The sequence below is a fragment of the Durio zibethinus genome, chromosome 11 (assembly GCF_047325235.1).
Source record: "Durio zibethinus cultivar Kanyao isolate XHJ-2024 chromosome 11, ASM4732523v1, whole genome shotgun sequence".
Classification (NCBI taxonomy): Eukaryota; Viridiplantae; Streptophyta; class Magnoliopsida; order Malvales; family Malvaceae; genus Durio; species Durio zibethinus.
In genome coordinates this window covers 3,299,565-3,319,220 of record NC_143172.1, presented here as the reverse complement: position 1 = coordinate 3,319,220, position 19,656 = coordinate 3,299,565, and the positions used below count along the sequence as shown (strand labels likewise).

Here is a 19,656-nt window from a genome sequence, read left to right as displayed (position 1 = left end):
TAAAGGTAAAATTGTCATTATATAATATAAAAAAGGGGTAAAAAAAATCATTATCTAATATTAGACACTTGTCAACAGCTAGACCCCTCAAAGGATAGTTATCATATATATTTATAGATTTTGTGTAATTGCCTTTTTTTTTTTTTTAGGATATTTTTATTTTTTAAATATTTATATTTTAAATTATTTTTATTAAGAATAAAATAATAATTATATAATATGAAAGTGGTAAATAGTTATTGTCTAATATTTGACACTTGACAAAAAATTTTTATTAAAAATAAAATGATCATTATATATACTATGAAAAAAATAAGAAATTTTATTACTTAATATTAGACATTTGTCAGCAACTAAACCACTTAGATAGTGTTTGGTATGTTTTTAAAATTATCATGATAATTTAATCACTAAAATGATTTTACTACTAAAATGATCTTATCACTCATGATCTAAAATCATTTTGTTTAGTTAATTATCATTAATTCTTATTAATTAAAAATCATTGTATTTAATATTATTAAAAATCAAATATTGTTTTGTATGAAAATGCCAAAATAGCAATGCGCATTATAATAGTTAGATAAGTTAATGATTTCAATGTTATTTAAAAATAATAATTTGTAATTAAAATATTAATAATATTTTATTTACTTTATAATAAACGTAATTAAATTATTAAATTAAAAATATATTTATTGATATTAAATTAGTTTTTATAGTATAAATTATGTTAAAAATATTTGAATTATAAAATAAAACTATTTTATTAAAATCAAAAGATTATATTTTAAATAATTTTTAAGAAATCAACAACAATCACATAAAATATGTCTGAAGTTATTGCAATTAATATTAGTTTAAAAATATAAAAAATTATAATAATTATATTTAATTTTTAAAAATAAAATTTTAATTTACATATTAAATAAGTAATATTAATTACTATTAATTTTATATATTATTTTACTTCGATGATAAAAATTTCTCACTCTTTTAGATAAGAATTAAATTATTTTTTTAAATAATTATTTAATCACTCTTATTGATTCAAAATTATTATCATACAAAATCATTAAATAGTTACTAAATACGATATTTTAATCACTATGCATAATCATCATATTTTTTTGAATAATTATCCCATACTAAATATTATCTTAAAAGATATTTCATATACAAGTATTAGAGGAATAGCTCCATGCCCAATCTCCGTTGTCAGGCAGATCGTATTCAAAGATTATGTATGCAGTCTGTCTTAAAATAAAATTAAGATGAAAAATCCAACACATTGAAAGTGAAATTTTTAGCCATTGATCTTTTTTTTTTTTGGTATTATTAAAGGCTACATGCGTAACATGCCAAATTTTAATGGAGTTGAAAAGAAACCCAATTTTCCTTCATATTCAGAATAAACGTGCGGATCTTCGTGGGCCTAGGCGGCTAGCCCTTTTTTTTGAACTAAAACAATGAACAACATTGATTTCTGAAAATAATTGGTCCTTGACATGACGGAAGTTGTATCAAATCTGTTCTTTTCCTAAGAATGAAATGACAATACGAAACTGACAACTTCAAAGGTTTCCACAAAAGAATTAGTTTATAAATTTTGATGAAACCATCGTCGTCAAATTTAATAACAATAAAAATAAAAGTTTTTTTATTTAAAAATAGCTCCCTCGCAGTTTTAAAAGTTCGTAACAAAAATTATTATTTTTATTTTTATCATGCATCGATTTACATTGATGCATTTATTTATGCATAAATTATTAGATAAATTCTAAGTTATTGTATAATAAATTAGAATCATGTTACAAAAAAAATGACAAATAGTGATAAAAAAATGATTTTCTTGATACGTATCCTAAGGTGGGTAATATATTACACAATTCTAAATTACTCAAGCACGTGAAGTTTTTTTTTTTTTGATAAAATTTTCAAAAAGATAAGTCCAATAAATTTTTGAATTGTAAATTGCATAAGTAAAGGTCTTGACAATCTATCTTACACATTTTGATTTACTGGTTAAAAAAAATATTATGAAAATATAAAAATCTTAATTTCGAATTAAAATATCCTTCTTTTTTTCTTCCTCTCTTGCAAGGGCTATGCTTTCCTCTAAAAAAAAAAAGTATTCGATATTTAGTCAAACTAGCTTTTGCTTATTTTCATGAGAAAAGCAAAATCAATACCAAATCCTTCAACCCTAGACTTGGCAATTTGTATATTTAATTTTATTTCGCTTTGTATTTGACATATATAATGACATAAATTATTAAAATATAAATATTACATAAATTATAAAATATATTTTAAATATAAATATAATATATTTATTATTTATATTATACATAATATGATATGATTAATATATATAATTAATTTATTTAAATATAATATGAATAACACGAATAAATATGATATACATTAATAACATTGTAAACACAAACCAAACTTATGTATCGAAGTATTTAAAATATAAAATACAAGTCTGAACATAAATACATACAAAATATTATCAAATTTTAAACTTCAAACATCGTATTCAATTCAACCCATACCAACCTATTAGTTTCAGAGTAATACATCAATAATTTTCTCAGTGTTCTGGCAGTAAACGGCGCAGTGAAACTAGAAGGGAGACAAAGGCTCTATCAATTGATGGATTGATTGCAATTTGTGAGCGAAAGGCAAGCGGTGGTTGCTTGAGGAAGGAGGCAAGAATAGGCGAAAAATGAGTGATGGCTGCCTGGCTTGATGGCTGAAAAAAGAAAGAAGGTTGCAGCGTCTAGAAGTCCGAAACAAAAGACTGAAAATGTGAAAACCAAGAAATGGGAAAAAAAAATTTAAGATTAAGTGGTTAAGCTTCTACACGTGTGGCTTTAATGGAAGCATGTTAGTTGTTAAATAATAAAAGCAGATTGGTTACCTAACCAGTGGGCTACCAAATTGGCATGTAAAACTAAAAGCAGATTGTTATTTGTCTTGAAAGTATAAAATTAAATTAAATTTAAATTTGGTTAAATTATTATTATTTTAGTTATTTTATACTAAGGGTAATAAAAATCAACCTTGAAAGTTTAAAAATCAGCCTTAAAGTTAAAATTGATTAGGTAAAAAAGTAATAAATTTTAGTAATTTTTAATTTAAAATAAATAAATAAATTATGAATATGTAATAATCATATATTATATAAGATAAAAATTTTATTTCAAAAGCTATTTTTTTATATTTTTATATTTTTAATACATAATATTAATATATATACTAGATTTATTTGGTTTTTAACATATAAATATTATTATATATTTTCAATAATTTCTTAATTAGCATGATTTATTTGTAAAAAATCTTAATAACTTATTAAAATTATTAAAAAAATAAATTAATATATTTAAAAAGTCAAATTAATGTATTTATGTTACTTATAATAATTTTTTATACGCTATAATATGATTAAAATAAATTACATATTTTAATTATCATAGATATATAGTATACTCATATACATATGATTTGGAATAAATTATATAATCATATACATATGATTTTGAATAAATTATATAATTATATACATATGATTCATAATAAATTATATAATTTTTTATAATTATCTATGACTATTATATGATATGATTTAAATTTTAGAATAAAATATATAAAACAAGTCATTAAGATGAGTATATATATTATATTATTTTAATACTTTATCATGCGATATAGAAATACAAATTATATAATCTCTTATCATTATAAATAACATTTAGAATAAATATGTTATTTTTAATTTCAAATATATAATCTCTTATCAGATGATCTAAAATAAAGTATTTAAAATAAATTATCAAGATGTGTATTTATCATAATAATTTATAAGTTACGTTTTAATAATATCGTATCATGTAATATAAAATAAATTATATAATTTTTTATCATTGCATATATTATTTAGAATATGTATTATTTTTAATTTCAAATATATAATATCTTATTTTAACTCTTATAATTTAAAATAATCGCATATCATAATTTATGTTATTAAGATTATAATATAGTTTTTATTATTATAAATGTTATTTATTATCATCACAATATATTATTGTATATTCATGTGATTTGGATTTACTTTAGTTGATCAATGATTATATTGTTGGTTGTTGGATGTTATTTGTTATTAACAATTAAATGTATATTATTGTTTTATATTTTTTTAATAAAAAATTATTTTTTTGATCTTAGAATAAAAAGTTACAAAGAATAATATGTATTTAAGATGTTAAAATTTATATATGTAATGTATACATTACTAATATAAAAAATACTTGCATATTTAAAAAGTATAAAAAAATTGAATCCATTTAATATGCATTTAACATATATATATATATAATGTAATGTATACATTACTAATATATACATATATTTAAATTTACATATATATATTTTAATATATGCATTTAATATAAATGTATACATAACTATATTTATTTTTAATACCAAATTCAAAATGATGAACTACTAAATATTAAAAAATAAAATAATGACATATCGTACCAATATTATTATTTATATTGTGTTTTATATTATTAACATAAAAATAATTTTATAATAATTATTAAATGAGTATCATAATTAAATATTTAAAATAATCTTTTTATGGTATATTAAATAGCTAATTAAATACTATAATTTTAAAACATAAATATTAAAATAATCGTTATATATTTATATTAAATTAAAATAAATATAAAAATGTGTTAAACGTGTTTTCATATCGTGTTACAAGTAAAACAAATATTCAAGTGACACGTTTTATTTAAATGTGTTTTCGTATCATATTACGTGTTAAATGTGTATTCGTATGATATATTTTCTTTTAACGTATTTTTTGCATCTTACACACGTTTAGATATATCAACACATATAAGACACAAATTGTATCGTGTTAAAATTCATGTTGATACGAATAAACACATAACATGATTTTTCAAAATATATAATTTTTTGTATCATTTTTATATCATATCATTATATCATATCTAAAATTGTTAGGTATATTCAGTCCCAAATCACAATTTCAATCAATTGATGCGGCTACAAGTATATTTAGATGTAATAGAGAACATACTATTGTTACTCCTTTACATTCACATCGTGATGGCGTATAATAAAAAAAATTAAGATTATATTTGATACATAAAATTATTGATATGATAGGACAATAATTATCTTATATTATATTTTATTTGTATATATAAAAAAAAAGATAAGAATTGTAAGAAAAATTAATATTCTTTTGACATAGGATTATTCAATTTTATTCAAATGAAGATTATTTTTAATCTATGGGATTAAATTTATATATTCAATTATATCCTTAAAAATCATATCAATAATTTAAATTATATAAATTTTAAAAAATGATAATTTTGATAAATAAATAAATTATCCTATCATAATTCTTGTATACATTAAATATAAAATAAAATGATATTATTTTATTTAATCTTACTTATAATAGTATCTTATCTTATTTTATTATATCTTTTATAACTAAAAGTGCTAGAGAGATAGAAGATCCCAAATACAAAGTGAAGCCTTTATTACTGTAAGGGGATGAGAGTTGGGACTCGTTTGTGCGTTTGGGGTTTGGTCTCGATCCCAATTAATTTCTAACCCACAATAATAAGTCGATCAAGGATCATTACTGCCATCACATCTTGTAGTGGTTTTTGATGTCTTGTTTTAGCACAAAGCATATAAAAGGAAAGGACTCCTGCGCCTGTCGTGACAATTACATCACGATAACCTCGTGCTAGGCATATTCTATAATGTAGCATTGAAAAAGGGGGAAATAAGATTGTCATTGTAAGAAGATCGCAACCCAGATAGTTAAAATTTTTTTTTGGTTTAGAAATATGATGAAAACGTAAGCGGTGCTGATACCCATGGTGTCGTGGTGTAGTTGGTTATCACGTCAGTCTAACACACTGAAGGTCTCCGGTTCGAGTCCGGGCGACGCCATTTTAAAGTGTTTTTGTCATACTAACACAAAGTCCTTATTTTGATTGAGTTTTGACATTTGGTCAATGCAATTCGTTAGTGGGTTTTTCTTATTGGATAAGCAAATTGAAAAGCAATAGCCAGTCTCCACGGCGCACGAGTATAACAATTCTAAACTATACACTGCAAAACTTAAGATTGGAAGCACCACTACATCTGCACTGCACATGTCTTTATATTTGATTGATGATGTCTAAATTCGTGCTCTTGCTTGCTTTATAAAAACTAGAAAATCAGTAATGCTACATTTGCAAAAAACCAGAAAACTTGAAGGTTCAATTCAGAAAAGGGCTGAAAAGAAGTGGGGCTATCAATTGAATCCGCAACTATAATGAACTATTGACCAAATCCAAGTCATCACTCTCTGCAGTTCCCCAATTCATGTGCAACTGCAGAATGAGAGAGAATGGTATCAATTCAAAATTTAAGGTGTTGTTGCTCACGCGTTGTGTTAAGTGTCTGTTTATAAGTACTTATGATGAAACTGTTTGCTTGTTCGTAAGAGGGGGGAAGGGAAAAGAAGCCAAAAAGACTGTCCTCTTCGTCATATTGCGGGTCCCAGATTCTACTTGTCACGACTCATTACCTGACAAACGCGTTTGTTTCTGGCTGCAAACACCTGCAGAGTTTCCTGACATTTCAGAAGACCTTCAGTCTCACTTTAATCTCTTTGTTTTTGTTGGATAGGAACAGAAATTCGTAGAAAGACAATCGGGCGTGCTTGGAGTCATTGTTGCATTTGTCATTTTAGGAAACAAATTATTTTCTTTTCTTTTGTTACAAAAACACAATTCAGGAGATACCCCCTTAGCCCATCCTACACCATTCCATTTACTCTGCCACGAAGTAAAATTTTCTGACTTGAAAAATCTATTCTTAGTGCTGCAACTTTCAGAGAGTATGTATCTTTAACCTTTCACTGTTAATTCAGTGTATGTTGCAGACCATACTGTATCTTTTCTTTGACCCTGTGTTTTTCTCTGATTTATGCCCATACGAAAGAAATGGATCCCCAAGACTCACCTCTCAAGATTGCCCGTTTTGCAGACTTCGGTACTCTTCCTTCTCTCTCTCACTATCGAGAGCGCATTACTTAATTTCTCAAAAAATTTGACTATCATGTGATGATAATTCTTTTTACAGGAATTGGACTTACAAATTTTGGTGATTCGTGGAACATGGACAGTACAAAGTTGAGCGGAGGAGAAGAAGGGTCACCTCCAATTGGGCTAGGTCTCGAGCTTGGACGTGGGTCTGGTCATAGGCCAACTGGGTTCACTGTTTTTCAGCTGCAGGAACTACAGCTTCAATCTCTCATTTTCAAGTACATAGTAGCTGGACTTCCTGTGCCCCATCATCTTCTTCTTCCTATATGGAAAAGTGTTGCTGGTTCTCTTGGAAATCCTTATCAACTCTTTTCCGCTTGTAAGTACCCAAAACCATCTCTCTAGTCCCTACAAAATTCTCCAGTACTTATCTTTTTTTAGTAGCAGTAATGAAGTTTACTTTTTCTTTTCGTTTCTTGGTCCAGTTTTGGGTTGTGGATCTTTGCGCTTGGAGTATAAGAATGGGCTGGATCCAGAGCCAGGAAGATGTAGACGAACAGATGGGAAGAAATGGAGGTGTAGCAAAGAAGCAGTCCCAGATCACAAATACTGTGAAAGGCACATGCACAGAGGGCGCCACCGTTCAAGAAAGCTTGTGCAAGCTTCTCAAGCTACTATCAATGCTGATACCAACCTCTCCATTTCTCTCCAAGTGGATAACAGTAGCAGTAGTGGCAGCAATCTCTCTTCCAGCTTTATTGGTTTCTCTCCAAAGAGTGTCATGCGAGTGGGTAATCCAAAAGCTGAACCTTCACCACAGTTTCAAGAATTATTGTAGAAGAAAAAGCGATTTAATATGACAGATTTCAAGACTTGGAAGGGGTTTTGAGGCTTTGATTTTATCTTGTTCTGTTTTGATGTAACGTTGCAGATGTGAGAAACATTAGCGGTGTTAATTGAGTTGCTTGGTGAAAGGGGAGAAATTGTTGGGCTCCATTACCGATCAATCTCTAACCTTAGCTAGCACGCTAGCTTGCACCTATATTTGGTCAGCTTTGGCAGTTTCTAATGCTGTTGTGGAATAAAGGGTAATGCAAAATGTCCGCTTTCATTTCAGATTACTTAAATGGGCCCAAAAAATCTAATGCTCCAAACCTCTACTCCTATTCTATATGGTCTACATCTAGTCAGTATCAAGGTCCAAGAAAATGCTAACCCAACAATAAAAATGGAATTTGCATCCAAAGCTCTAATTGGGCTCCCAAATTCAACCTTGACTAATCCAAACAAAGCCCAATAGAAGAAGAAACGGAACTCTTTTTTTTTTTTTTTAATGACTTGTTTCCTTATTTACCGAAAACCTAAAACACTCCTTTCTAAATCAACACTAAAAAGAAAAGAAAGGACAATATATATGTTATTTTATATGCTTTTAGGGAGACATTTAATGGAATTATAGAATTTCAAACATGTGCTTAGAAGGATAAAGAGCAAGAATTATATGTCCTTTAGATGTTTTTGAATAACAATTAGTTGAAGAGAGGAGGGCAATCAGAAAGAAACATTGCAAAATTTAAGATACTATAAAATTACATTAATTGCAGAATTTGTCACTTTACCATAAAGATACACTGTAAATAATAAACTCTTCACTGTAAAAAAATAAAAAAGAAATGGTAAAACTAGTAGAAGTAGGTGGTTAATTGTTAAAAAAAAGAACGTAAAAATAGGAAATCTGGTCAGATTCAGACCAGAGTCTTGCTAGCGAATCCCCATTACCGACACTCCCCGAATATCTAAGCTCCTTAATGATTTTTTTTTATTCTTTCATTCCCAATATACCCTTTCATCCGATCCAACGGTTCCCATTTCTCCATTTTCTCAAATCTGAATCTGCACCCTCTATCAGATCACCTCACCGAACATATCCTTGTCCTTTTGCTCCTTCAGAATTCAGATCTACGCAGCCACACAAAAACACAAGAAAAAAAAGCATTCTTTTTTTTTTTTTTTTTCTCTCTCTGTTTCTCACTTGCTGATTCTTGGAGAGAGAAGAAAAACCAAAGGAAAAAAAAGTAGTTTGAGTCTTTGAGCTCAAAGTTACTATCTTTACTGTGATCCCAAAAGACCCAAATGGTGGAAGCGCAAACATGGACAACAAGGAGGATGAGCAACCCAAGATTGGACTCAACCACCACTGCCGACCACGAGGTTTTGGACATTCCCGTAACCCCAACTGGAGATGTTAGAAACAGCATCTACAGCGTTGGATCGCATCTCTCTCCTAACCTTTTAACGGCACTGATCATTGCTTCATGGTTCATGTCCAACATTGGGGTCCTTTTGCTGAACAAGTATCTCCTCAGTTTTTATGGCTACCGTTATCCAATCTTTCTCACCATGCTTCACATGCTCTCATGTGCTTGTTACAGTTACGTAGCCATAAACTTTCTTGAAATAGTTCCAAGGCAACACATTTTGTCAAGGAAGCAATTTTTCAAGATCTTTGCTTTGAGTGTCATCTTTTGTTTCTCCGTGGTGTGTGGGAACACTTCTTTAAGGTACATTCCTGTGTCCTTTAACCAAGCTATTGGCGCAACGACCCCTTTTTTCACTGCCATTTTCGCTTTCTTAATCACTTGCAAGAAGGAATCTGCTGAGGTTTATTTTGCACTTTTGCCTGTGGTTTTTGGGATTGTTTTGGCTAGTAATAGTGAGCCTTTGTTTAACCTATTTGGCTTCTTGGTTTGCATCGGTTCTACTGCTGGTCGTGCTTTGAAATCTGTGGTTCAAGGGATCTTGTTAACTAGTGAAGCTGAGAAGCTACATTCCATGAACTTGCTGTTGTATATGGCGCCTATGGCAGCAATGATTTTGTTACCATTTACTCTTTATATTGAAGGGAATGTTGCAAGAGTCACACTTGAGAAAGCTAGGAGTGATTCTTTTATTATTTTCTTGTTGGTTGGGAATGCTACGGTGGCCTATTTGGTGAATTTGACAAATTTTTTGGTTACCAAGCATACAAGTGCCCTTACTTTGCAGGTTTTGGGCAATGCCAAAGCTGCAGTGGCAGCGTTTGTGTCGGTTATGATCTTCAGGAATCCGGTGACCGTGATGGGAATGACTGGATTCGCTGTTACAATTATGGGAGTTGTGCTTTACAGCGAGGCAAAGAAGAGATCCAAGGTCACAACACACTGACTCTTAAGTTAAAAAGAGAGGATGGGATTCATTTTGATTGCCACAAACACGGGTGAGGCTCTTTTTTTCTTTTTTATTATTCGCTATAATTTCTTGCTTTTTGTATTTTTATTACTTTTGATTAGTTTGAATGGAGGGAAAGAATCCAAGAAGAGAATTTGGATTAAAGAAAACTGTGATTGGGTTGTATAGGAACAATGAAGGAAAAAAAGGGAAAAGGGTTAGATGCTCTTTCTTCTTTTGTTATTGGGGTGGTTTAAGAGAATAAAAATTCTCTCTTTTACTTTTCCCCTGTTTGTAATCTTATAATATGCTTTTGCTTCATTAATATGGACATATGGAAGACTCAATTCAAATATTCATTTTTGTGTGTTACACTTGGGAGAAAAAGTTCTCCCACTTCTATATGTTTATGCAATTTTCAATTGTTTTATTTGCAGTTTAAATCTATGGATGATTGACATTCTTTGGTGTTGTTTCTGAGTTTGAAGAATTTGATTTGTTAGTAATTCTGTTTTGGGGTCTTATCCTTTGAATTGGTTTTAGAAAGGAACATGTTTTTGTATGATGGAACAGCCTGAGAATGAAATTTTGGTGCATTTTCAGTGCATTTTCAGGTGTCCTGAGAATCTGAATAGAATTTTCTTCTTCTATATACCATTTGAAAGTTCATCTCTGTGATCTATAATGTGGTTTTTTCCATCCAAAGATAATTGGTCAATTGTTCACATTTATTTCTCACCATGGTTGTCATTTTCTGTATTAAATATGATGTAGAAAACAAAAGAGACAACTTCAATGCAAATTGTTGGACAATGAATGAGCCTAGGGCCTATTTCTTGATAAGCTTTGAGGTCATTGACTATTCATTTTTGTTACTATCATCTATAAAAGTGTGTAGAACTTTAGAATCTTTTTAACAACCACTCCAGAGTTAAAAGTTGGAGAGATTCCGTTTTTCTCTTCCAGGAAACTAGCCGCAAGTGAGTAAACTACAACTTTTTGCTGATCTGTGCACGATGTTGAAATACTGGCTTTTATCTTCTGGATCAATACTTTTTCTATGTTATCAATTTGTATGATCTATCAACTGGCAATCTACCATATGTTGATTACAGAGTTTTAGCTTGATAGAGGTGTAATCAAGTAATAAAATCGAATGAACCTTTGGGGGTCTTCAAAATTTTCTCTTGAAGTTGCATGGGAAAAAGAAATCACTAGGAAATGGATTTCATAATAAAATAACATGCAGATTCAAAATCACCTAGGAAGTTACTTTTCTTAGTTCGTATACTTCCAATGACCAATAATCAGAGTAGTCCTTTTTATATCTTTTCCAACTGCATCTCCTTCTCATTGTGAAATAAATAAGGAGACTCCTCACATTGATGTGAACACATGATGAATATTTTCAGTTTACTGTCTGCTGGCTGTCAAGTTTAATGCCTTTTTTTTTTTTTACTGGTCGAGTTTTTGTCTTTATTTTCTTACTAGCCGAACGTTTTTAAAGGCCAAGTCAATATCAATCTACTCGGGGATCCTTGTCTTATCAGGGAACTCCGTGGAAATGGGGCTGTGAATGTATGAATGGTTGATCAACTGATAGTGATTAGATATATATAAACCAGGCATCGGTTCCTTTGCTTCAGCTTGAAAACGACCAATTAAGCCTGAAGGCAGCGTATTCCCCGTCCTGTTCAACCTTGAGGCATTTTATGTTTAGCTGCCTCCGTGTCTGTTGCCACGTATGCGTACAGCCGTTGGTATTTTTTATTTTTCCACTCAGCAACTTGCATCAGAGAGGGACATAGTAGGGTTGCTCAAATTTTGGGGGTGGTTGGAACTATATTCTCGGATTGGCTAGCTTTAAATTTATTGGGTTGGTTGGAGGTCAAGATTTAGAATTACGAGTTCTAGTGTACATAGATTGTCCCAGTCGAATCGGATATCTGTTGAAGCGTTGGATTAGACCATTTAAACAAACAAAGCCTGCCTTGCTATTCATATAAAAATTAAATTCCAAATCAGTCCGTGTTGTTACGTGGATTTTTTTGTTCCCCCATTCCATCTGATCCAAGGTTTTGCATAAGATACAATATATTGCTAATGACTTTCGAGCCAAATCACAATATAGGATACTTGGCAAGATGACGTGTTGCTTTATAGTTTTAATCAACTATTCGTGTAAACAAAAAAAAAGAAAAAGAAAAGAAGTCAAATGCTGCAATTATACTCCATTAGGCATTAGTTGCTGCTGCTGTCGTGCTTAATCCTGGATCACCTATCTATGTCGGAGATGTTGGTGATCTCAGCCATTTAGCTTTATTTAAGTGATTTGGGGGTGGAGGAGACTAGAGCATTTGCCCAGAAATCCTTGGTTCCACTTTCAGCTAACCATAGTGCTTGAGGGTAACAAGCAATTGCTAGCTTCTAGTTTCCACTTCCCGAAGTTCGTCAGGACCACAAATTTGGCCAATTTTCCTTTTTCTGGTGTTGTAAAGGTAATCACGTTCACGTCATTACTGATTGTGAATCTTGGTTGCAGCAGCAGGTGCAACGCATTCCATGAAAAAAAAAAAGGTCGTTTGCATCCATTCTATAAAGCATTGTGGGCTCCTTATCTATACTGCAATGGAGCATGTGAAGGTGCGCCTGAACAATTCCGGTCACTTTCCCATGAGTCTGATGTTATCATGACGTTAGGGCATGACCTTTAACCAGAATTATTTTGGTAGGTTTAGAAAATTGAAAGAACAAGTTCAGCAGCCAGGTCTTTTGTACCAAAAATATGTTTTAGTGAACCAGCGCAACGAGGACGCTTGTGAGTTAAGTGCAGTTTGAGTCTTTGAGAAATGTTGGAACAAAAAGGGGAAGACAACAAATTTTCCACGTTTAGCAACCTGGTTGGCGGAGATCATTTGGTTCTTGCAAAATAACATCAAAAGTTCCAAGCAGCATTTTTAGGTAGACATGTCTAAGTTGAAGATTCAGGCCAGCCGACCTCTTTACCGTGTTGCTGCGGTATTTTGGAAATTTTCTGTTGGGTTTATACTTTATTATCAAATGCGATTCCATTATTCCATCTCTCCCAATCAGGGTTTTTTTATTTCTTAAAAATTTAGTCTTGATCAAATAATTAAATTGTTGAACTGGTATTAGTTTGACAAATTCACAAGGACGTATTCGTAAGATCGATGGCGATTTGTTGAAAATTAATTGCATATCTTATGTCAATCAGTTGAATTAATCCCTTTCTATGTTTGGTGTCCTCATGAATTGCTGCTAATTCATTGTCAAGACATTTTATCTTTTGATTTTTATCACCACTAATTCTCGATCTGCTCATCAGTATATATTTTGTGGGTTGGGAGGGGCTTGGCTTTTATTGAATTAAGAGTTTACAATATCTGCTGAGAAGCCCAAAAAAAAATCATAAAAGAATAAGAAGCCCAAGAAAACAACGGAATTCCATCAGCTGATAAGATGAACTCCACCATTGATTCGTGTTATCAGAAATGAGGAATACATGAGTGACTTCTGGCTGAAGTGTTATCCATTATTTACATGTAAATTAAGAGTTGGGATTTGGAAGCGTGGAACAAGAAAAATAAAAACTATAATCTAATATGATTTTTTTTTAATTTTTTTATATAATGATCTTAAAGTCATGAGATATAAAATTTAATTTGTTATTATTGTTATACTAAAAATCTAATCCAGAATTGATTTCGTAAGCCTCAAAGATAGCAACTTAATTAATGTATTTATAACAAACCATTGTCACAAACCAATTCTATAAACCGAAACAAATAAAAATAATAGCAAATTCAAGAATTGAACACTCGAAAACAGTTTAGCCTAGGAATGGATCTAGAACATCATTGCAATATTAAACAAGGACCACCCCAACAAAGCTAACCATGACCACAATCCATGCATTAAAGCTAGACGCAGCATTTCCTTTTGCAGCAGATGGCGATGTTGGTGAGTTGGGAGTAGGAGCAGAAGAAGGAGATCCCTCTTGAGAAAGCACATTTATGGTAAGCTTCATGTTCCGGGCTGCGCAGTGCCTGGCTACACCGCAAATGTACCATTTTCTTCCTGGGGTGGCAAGTGTAATCACATCATTTCCAGTGGTTAGGGGAACAACGTTATCTGCTGCTGCACATTGTTGGAACTCAGTTCCATTAACTCTAAGCACATTGTGGACTCCCTGTGTATACACGAAAACTGCACCAAGGAAATTGTTACTTTTAATTGTTAGTCACATAAATTGAGAAATAAAATTATAATGTTGGTCCTATATAGTTTCATCAGGCTAAATCATTGCAAATAAGTTTATCCATGTATATATTTCATAGACTAAAGAGAGATTGTTGCGTTACCAAGCTTATCTCCAATATGAAATTCCTTTCCTGCTGCCCAACCTTGGTAATCAAAGTCAAAACTCCATCCTTTCTCATCACCAACCACAAACTCAGTGGCCAAACTTGAAGGAATTGCAAAGAAAGTGACAATAGCAATGATGAAGAAGATCTTGGAAGAGGCCATTGGGTAAGCAACTGTTGTTGTGTTCTTCTGATGGTCTTTGTGGAAATGCTTGCAGTAAAGAGTTTAAAAATGCAACTTATTTATAAGGTTTCTAATGCACATATGGTTAATTTCAGCATATGTGTTCGGCTGACGCCGGCACAGCCAAACGAACATGGAAACATCCTGGAAGAGCGTACAAATGTTCATGAAGGATTCTTGCTAGACTATTTCAAAAGTGGTGAGTGTAATTTTTATGGTTTTCATTTAACGTAATGCACCAATGGCCTGCCATGTGTGTGAATATTAAACAGAGAGTTTGCCATGTTTTTCTCCCCACCCCCAAAAGCACAATCAATAGAATTAAAAGAGGCAGAATTGATAATGGAAACAACAAAATTATATCGTTTGTATTCATTCTAAATTATTCATTTTCTTATACCTCTAGTCCTCCTTTTTTGGACATTATCGAAATATTATGCGGAGATCCACACCTAACGAGATATTGTTCTTTTTAATTCAAAATCTCATAGTTTTGTCTCATAAAAAATACCTTACAAATTTGAATTTAATCCTTTATTTATATATTATAATAAATCCTCAAAATCTCTCAATATGAAATTGAAATATTACAAACTCTCCAATAAAACTTGACATCCGTATCAAATCTAACATGAACCACAAACAAAATCATAAAATCAGATTCACGTTAGATGTTTGGATTCTGGAATTGATTCTCACCATATAGCACTTAGCTGTTTCAGAATTTTAGAAGTAGCTTTCATAATATAATACTTAACTCCTATCTGATTGATAATTACTATAATATTATTTGTGAAAACTCGCATCTAATTTATAAGATATTATCTATTTTGATCTAAAAATTTTATGATTTCATTTTATAAAAAATATCTTATAAATTTAACTTTAAATCTCTATTTATATATTACGATAAATTCTTAAAATCTCTCGGTACGAAATTAAAGAATCACAATTATGAATGCCATAAAAGTTTAACCTTTATTATTTGGAAAGGTTTTGACTTTAGACTAAAAATACTTAATTCCTGCTTTGCAGTAAGGTATATGGGGTTGGGCTGCATTTCTCTCATTTCTTTTTGCATGGACAACAAGAATGATGAGCAACCCAAGATTGGACTCAACCACCACTGCCAATAACTAGGTTTTGGACATTCCCGTAACTCCAACTGGAGATGTTAGAAACAACATCTACAATGTTGGATCCCATCTATCTTCTCACTTTTTAACGGCACTAATTATTGCTTCATGGTTCATTTTCAACATTAGGGTCTTTTTGTCGAGCAATAATCTTTTTAGCTTATATGATTATAGTGAAAATTAATATATGTGAGATATTATCTGTTTTAATTCAAAAATTTTATGATTTTATCTCATAAAAATACGTCTTGTAAATTTGAGTGTAAATGTCAACTTATATATTATAATAGATCCTCGAAATATTTTAATATGAGATTGAAATATTTAAGTGTCAACTTTATATATTATAATAAATTCTTATAACATCCCGATGTGAATGTGAGATTGGAGTGTCATAAATTTTTAAAGATAAAACTTAATATTTTTGTCAAGCACAGTATAAAGCATACAAGTGTAGTATTTAGCTCTTTTTGAGATTTTAGAGGTGATTTTTACGATATATTACTTAACTCTTGACTGGTGATCATTCTAATATTATTTATAAAAATTTATATCAATCTATGAGATATTATCTATTTTGATCTAAAAATCTTATAATTTTATACTACAAAACACGCCTCACAAATTTAAATTTAAATATCAACTTATATATTATAATAGATTTTTTAAATATCTTAATATGAGATTAAGGTGTCACAGTTACTATTATCCAATTTTTCTCACCATGCTTCACATGATCTCATGTGCTTGTTAAAATTACGTCGCCTTAAACTTTCTTGAAATAGTTATAAGAAAACACATTGTCATGCTTTGAAATCAAAACGCCAAGATATAATACGGCAATAATATCTTGAAATAAAATTTTAAAATAATACGAAATTTTCTTTATTAATCATTATAAAATTATTTAATAAAATAATATGTTTAAGTAAATTTCATAACTTTAATTCAACTAATAATAAATTTATATATATCTAAATGTAAACTAATAAAAATATAAAATCATTTCGTAAGATCTTAGTGGCTAACAATATTTTCAATGCTCAAGTAATTTTTTTAATTTGATCTTTTAACTTCATATAAGACTAAACAAATTTATCATTTTAATCATTTGTAATGAGCAAATAAAAAAATAATGAACAAATTACAGCTTAACAAATATAGGCTCACATACCTTACCAGATCAAGTATTACTTTTATACGTATATATAGCTCATTTAGAAATATCATTTAAATTATACTTTCAAAACATTTAAGTAAGCATTCAAAGGATTGATATCATATCAAAACATATCATTCCATAATTATAAATCATAACATATTTAATACAAATTGTGAATCAATCTTCAAAATTTTAAATTCATCATCATAAATTATCATTATTATTAATTTATCATTAGTTACTATTACTTAAATAACCTTGTCATATTAACAATTTCATCCTTATATAGTTTTTGTGGGTTGGGATTTGGCTTTTATGCAGAGTTTACAGTATCTGCATGAGAAGCCCAAAAAAAATCATAAAAGAATAAAGAAGCCCAAGAAAACAGAATTCCATCAACTGTTAAGTTGATCTCCACCATTGATTACTGCTATGAGAAACGAGGAATTCATGAGCAACTTCTGGCTGAAGTGTAATCCATTATTTATATGGAAATTAAGAGTTGGGATTTGGAAGAAGAACTAAAGATCTAGTATACAATTGATGTCATAAGCCAAGAGAAGATAGTGACTTAATTAATGTAATTATAACAAGCCATTGTCACAAACCAATTCTACAAACTGAATCAAATAAAAATAATAGCAAATTCAAGAATTAAACACTCGAAAACAGTTTAGCCAAGGAATGGATCTAGTAACATTATTGCAATATTAAACAAGGACCAACCCAGCAAAGCTAACCATGACCACAATCCATGCATAAAAGCTAGATCCAGCATTTCCTCTTGCAGCAGAAGGTGATGTAGGTGAGTTGGGAGCAGAAGCAGGAGCAGAAGAAGGAGATCCTACTTGAGAAAGCACAGTTATGCTAAGCTTCATGTTCCGGGCTGCGCAGTGCCTGGCTACACCGCAAATGTACCATTTTCTTCCTGGGGTTGCAAGTGTAATCACAGCATTTCCGGTGGTTAGGGGAACAACGTTATCTGCAGCTGCACATTGTTGGAACTCAGTTCCATTAACTCTAAGCACATTGTGGGCACCCGGTGTATACACGAAAACTGCACCAAGGAAATTGTTACTTTTAATTGTTAGTCACATAAATTGAAAAATAAAATTATAATGTCGGCCCTACATACTTTCATCAGGTTAAATCATTGCAAATAAGTTTATACATGTATATATTTCGTAGACTAAAGAAAGATTGTTGCTTTACCAAGCTTATCTCCAACATGAAATTCCTTTCCTGCTGCCCAACCTTGGTAATCAAAGTCAAGACTCCATCCTTTCTCGTCACCAACCCTAAACTCAGTGGCCAAACTTGAAGGAATTGCAAAGTAAGTGACAACAGCAATGATGAAGAAGATCTTGGAAGAGGCCATTGGGTAAGCAACTGTGGTTGTGTTCTTCTGAAGGTCTTTGTGGAAATGGTTACGGTAGAGTTTAAAGTTTAACTTATTTATAAGGTTGCCAATGCACATATGGTTAATTTCAGCATATGGATTCGGCTGAAGTCGGCACAGCCAAATGAACATGGAAACATCCTGGAAGAGCTTACAAATGTTCATAAAGGATTTTTGCTCGACTATTTCAAAAGTGTCAAGTGTAATTTTATGGTTTTCATTTGACGTAATGCACCAATGGCCTGCCATGTGTGTGAATATTAAACAGGGAATTCGCCATGTTTGCCTCCCCACCCCCAAAAAAACAATCAATAGAATTAAAAGAGGCAGAATAGATAATGCGAACAACAAAATTATATCGTTCGTATTCATACTAAATTATTCATATTCTTATACCTCTAGTCCTCCATTTTTGGACATTGTGAAAGTCTTTTGTGCGCCACACTTCTAAGTTCTAACCTTTTTTATTTGGAATGGTTTTGGCTTTGAACTTAAAAACTTGCAGTAAAGTATATGGGGTTGGGCTGCATCTCTCCCGTTTCTTTGGCCATATTTGATCTAACCCGATCCCCTTCTTTCAACTGTTTTTGTAGGGTATGGATCATTAACAATTGACAACACCATTATCCGTGCAATAATTGGGCCTAAAGTCTTAGACCAACTCAGGTTCTTTTTCATTGTGATCTCTGCCCAATGCCCATAAACAGTGTCAAAAAGTTCCTCGGATCAAAGCATTAAATTTTCTCGGCAACCAAATGGCAACACTTGAGCGTTACGGCAACATATATAGAGGTTGACATTCATTGTTTCTCATAATCGAACAAATCAAATCCACCTCTGTCTTCTTCTTCATCCCCCGTGAGGAGCTGAAAACTCTCTTTTTTTCCCACTGTAAGGAACAATCTTTTCATTTTTCATCCAAGTTGTTTGGATCCATAATTTTACAAGCCACAAAAACTTTTCTTCATATATTTTTTTTCACGAGAAATCTCCCCATTGAACCCAACTTTTTCCATGATAAAGCATTGGTTCCAATTTTATCAACCAAACATCCAACCACCTTAAAGAAGCTGC

General features: G+C 30.8%; 4 protein-coding genes and 1 non-coding gene across 5 annotated transcripts; 3 read left to right on the top strand and 2 right to left on the bottom strand.

Moving 5' to 3' along the window:
- The first annotated feature begins 5,950 nt into the window (after positions 1–5,950).
- TRNAV-AAC (transfer RNA valine (anticodon AAC)) lies at positions 5,951–6,024 on the top strand. The gene has a single exon. It is a non-coding gene; the product is annotated as a tRNA-Val (tRNA).
- Positions 6,025–6,753: 729 nt separating this feature from the next.
- Positions 6,754–8,104, top strand: LOC111290787 (growth-regulating factor 10-like). Its single transcript, XM_022882257.2, has 4 exons — positions 6,754–6,961; positions 7,066–7,116; positions 7,207–7,488; positions 7,595–8,104. Exons 2-4 carry the CDS (start codon positions 7,068–7,070, stop codon positions 7,945–7,947), a joined length of 684 nt encoding a protein of 227 aa, XP_022737992.2. The 5' UTR covers positions 6,754–6,961; positions 7,066–7,067; the 3' UTR covers positions 7,948–8,104.
- A 763-nt stretch (positions 8,105–8,867) lies between these two features.
- Positions 8,868–10,720, top strand: LOC111289862 (Nucleotide-sugar transporter family protein). Its single transcript, XM_022881217.2, has one exon. It carries the CDS (start codon positions 9,243–9,245, stop codon positions 10,311–10,313), a length of 1,071 nt encoding a protein of 356 aa, XP_022736952.2. The 5' UTR covers positions 8,868–9,242; the 3' UTR covers positions 10,314–10,720.
- Positions 10,721–14,202: 3,482 nt separating this feature from the next.
- LOC149515987 (blue copper protein 1a-like) lies at positions 14,203–15,290 on the bottom strand. Its single transcript, XM_089768767.1, has 2 exons — positions 14,699–15,290; positions 14,203–14,543 (listed from the first exon to the last, which is right to left on the bottom strand). The coding sequence occupies exons 1-2, from the start codon at positions 14,862–14,864 to the stop codon at positions 14,203–14,205; spliced, it is 507 nt and encodes a 168-aa protein (XP_089624893.1). The 5' UTR covers positions 14,865–15,290.
- Positions 15,291–17,813: 2,523 nt separating this feature from the next.
- Positions 17,814–19,105, bottom strand: LOC111290498 (uncharacterized). Its single transcript, XM_022881830.2, has 2 exons — positions 18,396–19,105; positions 17,814–18,240 (listed from the first exon to the last, which is right to left on the bottom strand). The coding sequence occupies exons 1-2, from the start codon at positions 18,952–18,954 to the stop codon at positions 17,894–17,896; spliced, it is 906 nt and encodes a 301-aa protein (XP_022737565.2). The 5' UTR covers positions 18,955–19,105; the 3' UTR covers positions 17,814–17,893.
- Positions 19,106–19,656: the final 551 nt, after the last annotated feature.